This window comes from Eutrigla gurnardus (genome assembly GCF_963514095.1).
Source record: "Eutrigla gurnardus genome assembly, chromosome: 4".
NCBI lineage: Eukaryota > Metazoa > Chordata > Actinopteri > Perciformes > Triglidae > Eutrigla > Eutrigla gurnardus.
The window spans coordinates 30,963,177-30,973,024 of NC_139918.1; the positions used below are offsets into that span (position 1 = coordinate 30,963,177).

The 9,848-nt window shown below is 44.8% G+C and overlaps 2 protein-coding genes and 1 long non-coding RNA gene across 3 annotated transcripts in view; 2 read left to right on the forward strand and 1 right to left on the reverse strand.

Annotated features, from left to right (window-relative positions):
- ece2a (endothelin converting enzyme 2a) overlaps positions 1 to 1,912 on the forward strand; it is a 49,842-nt gene extending 47,930 nt beyond the window's left edge. Inside the window, exon 4 of the mRNA XM_084007008.1 lies at positions 777 to 1,912. Within this exon, the coding sequence (XP_083863134.1) occupies positions 777 to 1,058 (282 nt within the window). The 3' untranslated portion in view covers positions 1,059 to 1,912. The remainder of the gene's footprint in view (positions 1 to 776) is intronic.
- Positions 1,913 to 5,257: 3,345 nt separating this feature from the next.
- Positions 5,258 to 6,780, forward strand: LOC311012768. The gene is made up of 2 exons (XR_014597070.1): positions 5,258 to 6,198; positions 6,237 to 6,780. It is a non-coding gene; the product is annotated as an uncharacterized lncRNA (long non-coding RNA).
- On the reverse strand, positions 6,560 to 9,311 carry camk2n2a (calcium/calmodulin-dependent protein kinase II inhibitor 2a). Its single transcript, XM_084008403.1, has 2 exons — positions 8,890 to 9,311; positions 6,560 to 8,476 (listed from the first exon to the last, which is right to left on the reverse strand). The coding sequence occupies exons 1-2, from the start codon at positions 9,056 to 9,058 to the stop codon at positions 8,406 to 8,408; spliced, it is 240 nt and encodes a 79-aa protein (XP_083864529.1). The 5' UTR covers positions 9,059 to 9,311; the 3' UTR covers positions 6,560 to 8,405.
- Between the last annotated feature and the right edge of the window lie 537 nt (positions 9,312 to 9,848).

Genomic DNA, 9,848 nt, shown 5'->3' on the forward strand with positions numbered 1-9,848 from the left:
TGTAGCGTTGATGATTAATGAAGTTTCCTTTTGAGTAAAAGAATGGCTTTTTCTTTCAGTATATATCGTTAAGTTTGTGCACAATATGACCGGGGATCTGATCTTTAAGTAGCTTGTCTGGAAGCGTTAGCCTCTACTCCCCTGGCTTTAGTTTCTGAAAGTCATTACATCTCACCTTTTTGCCTGGCGATCAAATCTCTCGTATTCCTGCGATCATTTCCCAGCGCTGCATCAGTACAACACGTTGACCTAGTTTACATCCGCTCGATATATGAAACACAAAAAGTTTGCTGCTCGCTGCAGATTGTGCCCCTTCACTCCCACACACACTCCCGTCTCCAGAGAAACTCCCGCCCGAGTCGAACTGAACGTGTCTCTGCATCGAGTGTTCATTTCCACATTCAGCGTGAGCTCTCCTGTCTGCTCCTCTGAAGCGTCCCGATGCACACGTGATTCCTCACACGAAGGATCACCACACTGGAGTGTTGACAGATCCCAGAACAACAATTATTCACATGGAGGGGCCCCTCACGGTTGGTGCTGTCACACCATGTTGTCAGACCGCACGGCGGTATTTGTCTGTGTGTTCGTCAAACAACAGTCAGTCTAAAAATCCTAAAACCTTCCCCACTGATGCATCGTCAGCTTTTCATATTCAAGCACATAAATGACCTCGCCGAAGATAGAAGGTACTAACTCAGATGATTCATCATGCTGGGGTTGATGGTAGGAATTAAAATGGTGTCTAACACGCTTCTTCTTCCTGTCTCCTTCAGGTCCGACGCTGCTTGAAGCCCGGAGGACGCTTCGTGTCCGTAACCTTCGCCTCGCCCATCTTCAGGCGTCGCCTCTTCGCCCGCGCCGAGTACAACTGGTCCATTAAGAAGTACAGTTATGGAGAAGGATTTCAATACTTCGTGTACGTAATGACTAAAGGAGAGCAGCTCAGCCCCGAAGATGTCGCTCTGGAGAAAAAGATGTTGGAGGACACCAAACCCACGACGGCCACGTTACCAAATAAGGATGATGAAGACTTCCTGTCTAATATTGAATGTTAGGAATACATTAACCCTGAGATTTATAAGTAAGCGACCTCAGAAAGTCAAACTCCTCCACGGAAAACGTCCTTCTTTGTAAGAATTAGCTAGTGTGGTTTTTGTGTGTGTTCTGGGTTTTTAGACATCCTTGAGGAATAATTATAGTGGTTTTATTTTATCCTGGATTTCGACAAGGCACCACCAAGGACATTTTAACACAAATAAAACCTGAAAAGGTTCTATTATTTTCTCCCAGGATAGCGAATAACAGCTAAATCTCCATCCAAATCCATGTGATGGATGTGCGATCATTTGCAGTTTCCCAAAGATGACCTGCGGACATTAACACAACAATCATGTTTGAGACTAATCAAAAGAAAAGGTGTTATTTATTCACCTAACAGACTTCTAGACAAACGGGTTGTCATAATGTCACAATTTACAGCTGTTGGCTTCTGTTCTCGTGCCGTTCATGATGGAAACTTTAATCTTTTAAAGAACACTTTTACACCCCAGTGTCCTTCACTGTTCTGTCCATTCATCAAACCCGTTCAACGGCCTCTGATTCACTCGCCTGCCAGGTGCGTCTAGACTCGGTACACAACAGCAGCACTGGCCTGCATGTAAAGTCAAGGTGATCAAATCTATTCATATGTCAGTCCGAGTCTCCCCTCCTTGCTGGGTTTGTGTCCGGCCCGTGTCTGTCTGCTCTGGATTCCATGAAGAAGCTGCTCCTGGAGATACGCCGGTGTTTGATACCCGCCAGCATCACATACGAGTAGAAGCCGCCCTGCGTGTTTTAGATTTGTTGAGGAAACCTGAGACGAGTCTCGGGTCCCGCTCTCCCTGCCGCTTAAATTTAGACCTGAAAGGGGGGGGGGGGGGGGGGAGAGAGAGTTGGACGTGCAAACAGACAGGAAGGCTGGTGACTGGAGGGGGGGGAGGGGGGGGGCACATTGATAAAGTAGAAATCATTTATTTTTAATTCTCCACTGAGATCTAATTACTGTCTATTTTTAAGACTCGCAGGAAAAAAACGGTTTGTGATTTTTCAGATGGATCTTCTTTCCTTCCATGGTTTTCTGCCGGTGGAACTTGGTAGTTTGTTTAAGTTTGATATCAACTAAACCGTAGCAGCAACTATAAAAAAGGCCTTGAGGTCTATTTAGTTCCGGAGCTTTTGATCATATCGCATGATCCTCAGCCGGTCAGTCAGCACAGTCGTCATGAGTACGGTTTCCCAAGCCAAGAATTCATTTGTTTGTTATCTCAATCTGTTGTTCTCTGAAATAACATGAAAAATAACATTCTTCATCTTTTATACTGAGACAGGATTTCCACCTTAAATGTTACCGTTAGTGGAGCTCTGCTGCGTCACACTTTTATGTACGTCCACAAACACACTGTTGCACATTTTGAAATGTATCGCTATCAGACGGTGTTGGTTTTGGATCTCACCCACTCTGCCCCCCCAGATCCTTGCATCGAAACCAACTGGCCTTTATTTCCATGTTTCCATGGTGATGATCATGTCCAAAGCCCCGACTACCTGTACAGGAGGAAACAGCCTGGCACCTCATTGGCAGGGTGGATGGCAGGAGGCTGCTTATGTAAGTGGCAGTGGGTTTGATATTGACAATGGAGGCTTAGGTGTGCAGAGGAGAGATACGCGGCGGCACTAGGACATAAAAACACTCAGCGTGGATGGATGGAGGTTGGGTATGTCCCTGCACATGGAGGGGGTTTATTTATCTATATATTACCTTCCCAAATATGCTGCCAATTTCCTCACTTTATCTTCAATTGGTCATCTTCTTCTATATGAATATATTGAATTTCAGCGGCTGTTTTGGTGGTGAATTAGTTTTTTTTAGCTCTCTTAATCAGACTGACTGATCTGTGATGGCAGAGACCCCGACAGTGAGATTTAACTTGACTGGACTTAAGTTATATAACCGGAGAGCAGGGTGCACGCCTCAGCAGCAGAGCTTTACTCATCATTTTCTCTCTGGCACAAAACTTTTCATCTCATGTGCAGTCATTTTTTATTTATTTTTTGTTTCTTCAGCTGATCATCTGGGTCACCCAGGTGCCCGACGCCATGATTTAATATAGAGCCGTGTGTGTGTGTGTGTGTGTGTGTGTGTGTGTGTGTGTGTGTGTGTGTGTGTGAGATAGCAGAGCCAGAATTCTCTCTCCTGCTGCAAATTGTCCTCCATGCTCTGTTGCCCAAGGGCAGCAACAACACTAATCTACTGCATGCTCAATGCCTTTCTCTCTCTCTCGGCCTTTCTGTCTCTTTTACTCTCAGTCACCCTTCTCTCCACCACCCGGCCCTCTCTGTCTGCATCGATTGGCCCTGAGTGCTTCGGTGTGTGTGGGTGTTATGTGAGGGGCTCGTACAACTAAAAAAAGGGTCCGCTGCATGCTCCAAACCAACATCCCTGGGTTTGATCTTCGTGTGTGTTTGTGTTTGACGCAGCAACACTGAACCTCTGTTTACTGCAGAGCTGAGAATGCAGCAAGAAATACAATGTGGTCAAGTTAGTCAAACTTATTTGGATGACGAAACCAAAAAAATTCTGAATCTGCGAGATGCAAACTAAAATATTGCTGCTCACTTCTACGAGTGCAACTTTATCGTGACATAATTATGAAGTGAGCTCGCTCTAACCTGCAGCCTGGGAACAGCACAGCCGGGATGGAGGGAATCAACAGCCATCATTGTCAGACGGAACTCATCTGCAGTAAAAGTAGGACTGAGGAAAAGCACTGCCGCTGCTTTAAACGGCGCTGTATATATCTGCCCATCTCCCTTGAGGGCAGCATAATGGCATAATATACTGTATGGCGGGCTTATGTAACTGTAGGAGGAATATTAATGGACGTCCACTCAGGACGCTGCAAGAGTGGAACGGATCAAAGCTCTTTGTCCTCGCTGCACGCGCTCCGTTTGACCCGAGAGTTGTGTTCGTGTGTGCGAGAGATAACGGCACAATGGCACTCAGCGTCCGCAGCTGTCTGCTTCAGCATCGCCTTTGTTTGACACACAGACATGTCGGCCATGTTTTTATTTCCACACAGGCTTCTGTGTGTTTACACGGCGACTGATGGCCGGGGGAGGCATCTCCTCCGTGTCTGCGTTGACCCCCGGTGTGGCCTGTGCTCCCGGCCCGTCTGCCAGGTCGGCTCCTCGGAGCCACGAAGACCCCCAAAGTTGCAAAGATGATGACTGGATCTCATCAGAGGGCAGCAGCTCGTTATTTGTTGCCTGAGATCTTCCAGTCAGACATCTGGAGTTAGAATTTAGAGGAGACATCCAGAGTTATTGGATCTTTGAATTATGGTCAACAAATTTGATTAAAATGCCATGAAACGACATCTTTACATAAAAGTTATTAAAAAAAGTCTCTAGCCAAAGCCTGGGGTAGCTGGTGCAGCTTATTAGGTCTTACTAAACTGGCAAAGCAGTAAAACACATAATAATATAATATAATAACTGGAACACTGGCTTTGTTCATTCTAATAAAGCACTATGTCATCCAATACAATTTATGTGTAATTCAATAGTTTGTGGACAACAATGTCGCACACTTTGGCTGCATAGACAATACTTGTTCTGCTATTAATAACTATGATTGGAGGCATTATGTCCATCTGTCATCCCATTCTCATCAACACAATATCTCAGGAACATCTGACAGGGAATTTCTTCAAATTTGAACAAACGTCCACTTGGATACAAAGATGAAGTGGTTTTGATGGTCAAAGGTCAAGGTCACCTCAAAAAAACAACTCAAGAATCCATATGCTAATCATGACAATCTATGTCTAATAGGGTAAAATGATGACATCATGACATTTTGGGCAGACGGATATAAACTAAACTTGACTGATTGGTGAAGACATACGACCACAAATGGGGGTTTTCTATAATAGAAGATAAAACAACACCAATATTGTCTCGACATATTTCATTTAAAGAATAGACTGTAGGATTCTTTTAGACTGACAAGAATGTAAAATACAAACTAGCATTGAACCCTAAAGGGAGAGCAATGCTGCAGCACTATTGGCCATGAGACTGAATTCATTACTGGTAAAGTCACATGTTGTGATGGCGAGGGAGGCGTGGCAACGAGCTGATACAGATCAATATTTGCCCAAATATGTCGGTCCGGTTCCGGCCGCCCATTACTGTGAAAAGTGCAATTGTCATGACCGCAGACAGCTCCAGGAACACACACACACACACACACACACACACACACACACACACACACACACACACACACACACACACACACACACACACACACACACACACACACACACACACACAGGCCATCCTCAACAACAACATGATCGATAGCACTATGTGTTCGCTGGCTGCCTGGCTGATGTTATCAGGACGGTCAATAATCCCTCTGATGGGAATGTGCTCGGTTACACTGATGACGCTCTGTTGATGTTCTGTTATTAGACTGAAGTGCGATTCAGAGACGAACACGGATCAGTGATGTCATCATCATCATCATCGCTGTCAGAGCATGCTTTTTAGAGACACGTCCTCATACTCTACTACTACTAGAGGCAATCTGTCATGTCTCTTAACGTGATTTCCAGTCAAATTATAGTGAGATTATGAGAAAATGAATTTCTACTGAGTTGCCTCGACACTGCAGGTTTGTGTATCGCAGCTGGAAGAGCGGTGATGTCAGCTGGCACCATTTCCTGACTTGCACTGTTAGCAAACAGCACAGTATTCTTCCACCTGACAGTTTCACCTTATTCCAAAGATTTGATATAATAAACCAGTTATTCCCAGCCATGGTACCTGCACCTTCTTCTGCAGGTAGAAAAGTAAAGCAGAAATTGGGATTTGCTAAAACAAAAAAGAAAGAAATATCCACATAATCCACACAAAAAAATAGGATTAAAATGTCTGTGATGCTGATCTTTAGTGTGTTTCTGTTTCTGCCATTGTGTGTTGATGAATAAATGGATGGGAACACTAATAGATCACGTTAATAGTTTATTGTTTTTGTGCATGAGATCGATTTTTCCTGGCGAGTGTTTGCAGCCCTGCAGACTACTGTATGAGGACACACGTAGACGACGGTAGACGATCATGTGACCAGCGGAGGATCCCCAGGGATCCGTGGTTTCATGGATCCACTGGTGTAGGCTGCCATCGAGCTGTTTAACAGCTTAACAGGTGGATCACTGTTCCTTCCTCCGCTCTTTAACTCCGTATTTACTGTCACTCAGGTCACGATTACTGACTCCATAGAAATGAGGAGACGTTTGTTTTCTCATGAAGCAACTACATGTATGTTGTTTCTTTAAAAGATCGTAATTATGTTTTAATTGGTGATGTATTGTTTTGTTCTCCTTCTCCTACTTATATTCACAGAAAAGGCCCAGACCACTCTGATGTTGGTCCTATTATGTGTCATCTTCCATTGAATTGGACGTTAAAATTCTCTTGGGACAAACGCCAACAAAGAATCACATTTCCATGTTCTTTCACCATTTATTAATTCACCAAATACAGTGAAAATGGCATCATAATATACAATGACTCATTCTTAGAATGTCATGACATTTGTGTTGCTTTTTTGCTTCATAAAACAATGTTTCGTTATTGAAAATATTAAGGTTTCATGCACAACAAACCATATCCAGTTTTCTTTAAAATAATGGTACAAAATAAACAAAATAACAAAAAAAAACAAAAAAACTGTAATGTCCAAAATCGGTCAAATAACAACGTGTTATTTGAGGATACTCGTAAACAGTGCAATATACTCTAAAACTGCCATTTTTCTAACAAATTCATCAACGAAGCTCAAGTCACAGTATACGATTTCTTAATAATAGTTTAACATTGATGTGTGCAAAAAACCCCAGACACATTCAGTTAGTCTTTAAAAAACGCCCGACCTTTGATATAGAATGAGACCGATCCACCAAAAACGCAGCTTCGCCTCCATGAAGCCTCGTCTCATTCTATACATCCTCTCTGAAGTAGAAATATTTTTGTTGATGAATTGTAAGACGATAGACTAGCATATCATTTAAATAACAAATATTTAGATATAAAAATACAAATATGACTTTCGTTAAAAAGAAGCGTGCCAGGGTAAGAGTAGTGGCACCTGCGTTGGCACCGGAGTGAAAGTTCATGCAAATAGATGGAGAAAAATAACGTATAGAAGGCAAAAACACAAACAATTTGCGAAAATTAAAAAAAATAACCAAATTATGGAAAGCATAATTATTTTTTTCCCATCAATTTTCATGACTATTATTTTTAAACATATACTTTAATCTCCACCTCTGTGCTGGCCTCTGTAGATATCATTTGAAAATACAAAAAGAAAAATATATATAGAGGGGATAAAAGATATGTGCAGGTGTAAATCGGCTACATGAAGGTGCCACGCTGCACCTTTAACCACTGATGGCTAATAGACGTAGTAGAAGAAGAAGAAGAAGAAGAAAGTGGCCTGTGGTTCAGGTTCAATCTGTGGCTCTTTAAGGGCCCAAAACAAACAGGGCTTCTACTACATGAAAATATTAACATTGCACCGTCCTCGGATATATGTTTATACATACAATGGGTCGCCTCTATTTAGCAGACGAGAGTTTGGTTGGTCTGTTTTGGAGAAAAAAACAAAAAGCGATAGCAGCAACAGGAATGCAGGACCAGTGCTGAAAGGACAGCTCCCTTGAATGCACCGTCGTCGGCCGAATCAACAAAGCGAAGCCTGGGAGGGGGGGGGGGGGGGGGGGGCGTCTGAGATTAGCCTACCTACTGTACTGTACAACTTATTGACATAGGGCTGGGATTTGAGCGTCAGCCTCCAGTTGCAGTATTTAGTTGCTTACAGCGCTGTTGGAAAGGAAAAACAAAGAGATGGTCGTGTGAAGTAATGACAAGTTCATTCATCATTAAAGTCAGCGGAGGCTGAGAGACGGAGCGCCGTCCGCCATCTCAACCTCCCGCCGCGCAGCAGTACTTAAAATCGGGATGCGTTTGGAGAATCGCCAGCAAATCCCATGATAATTCTTGGTCTTTTCCAGAGTCTCTCTCTCTCTCTTTCTTTCTTTCTCTCTTTCTTCGTCTTTCTTCATTTCTCCTAAGCCTTCTGCATTTCCTCCCCCCTCCTCCTCCTCCTCCTCCTCCTCCCCTTTCTCCCATCTTTGCCATCTTTTTTTTCTCTTCTCATCGCCTGTCGTCACCCCGTCATCGCTGCTTCGTGCCGTCGTTTTTCCTCCTGCAATCCTCGAACATGCACAGCCGACAAGTGCTTCAAATCGGTGATCAAAAATTAAAAAAGTCTGCGAGGCATCGCTCACGTTTTAGACGCCGGGGGAGGACTTGTCCGTCATCCCCTTCAGGACCTCGTCTATCCGGTCGTCCTCGATGACCACTGTGGTGGGAGAGAAGGGGGGAGACAGCGGTTAGTGGGGGAGGGGAGATGGATGACACGATGACACATTTCTATTATCTCCGGTTTTATTCTAAGGGCAACGGATTCTTATTTATGGTCATAAACCATGTTGCAAATCCCCAACTCAAGGTCGGTGAAAACAACTCCCGGTGACGGCGACGAGCCAGGCTTTTAATATTTATTTATGGTGTATCCTTAAAGGTTTAACTGTTGTTGGAGATGCAGCATGGGTGTGTCCTTACATGCACATGTAAACACCGTGAATGTTCCCCACATGGTGCATTTTACATTTACAATCAAATATTCTATAATGGGATATAGAGCATGTGAGTCATATTTTCTATCACATACATGACAGCAGCATGCAGACCCTCCATCTAAGCATCCTTTACCTCGCTTGGCTCTGCCGATCTGTCCGAGCTTCGGGGGTCTTTTGGCCTGCGACGAGGCGAAGAAGGCGCTCGTGTCCTGCAGCCCGCAGCTAAAGGACATCTGGTTGACCTCGCTGTCCGCCCCGTAGCCGCTCATCTTCCCCTCGTTGTATGGCAGCACCTCGGACATTGTGGATCTCCCGCGCAGATTAATACCAAGAAGAAGCAGAAACAAGACTTCCTCGGTGGCTTTATGTGCTGAACGGAGCCGTAAATCCCACGTTTGTGTTGCGGTGCGAGCTGGTTGTGTCTCTCCTGGTCCTGGGTGTACCGCGCTGAGGACGGGGTCTGGGATCCGGGTGTTGTTGTGGTCTCTGTGGTCTCTGTGGTCTCTGGATCTGCTGCGGCTGCAGGCAGAGACGCGCGCGAGAGAGCGAGAGAGAGAGGGGGAGAGAGAGGGAGAGAGAGCTGTGCTCGCCTGTGTTGCTGGCTGATGTCTGGTGAGGGAAGTGGGAGATCCCGGGATCATAAAGGAAACCCGGGCAGAACGGTGAAGTCATCCATCCGGGTTTGAAGCGCGTGCGTGCGCGCGAGGCCGCGTGTTTGTGTGGACGGGGACTCCGAGGGACAGAGGAGCAAGAGCGACATCAGCGGGCGAGAGGTGGAACTGCAGGGAGGCAGGCGGGTTCGAGGCTCGGAGGAGAGAATTCAGGACTGCAGAGAAACGTATCGTGAGCCTGGTGAAGCGAGGTGATGCTGTAGCAGCATCCTCACATGTAGCACACAAGTCATGTAGCACACAAGTCATGTAGCACACAAGTCATGTTGCACACAAGTCATGTTGCTCTTTCACAGCAGCGAGCGCCTGAAAAGAGTTGAAAACGGTGCTCACGTATTTACATTTACTGGTGTTTATCTGACACCTCTAGTTTTAGATCTAATGAGTTTCTTAGATGTGATGTATTGTTTTATATTGAGTG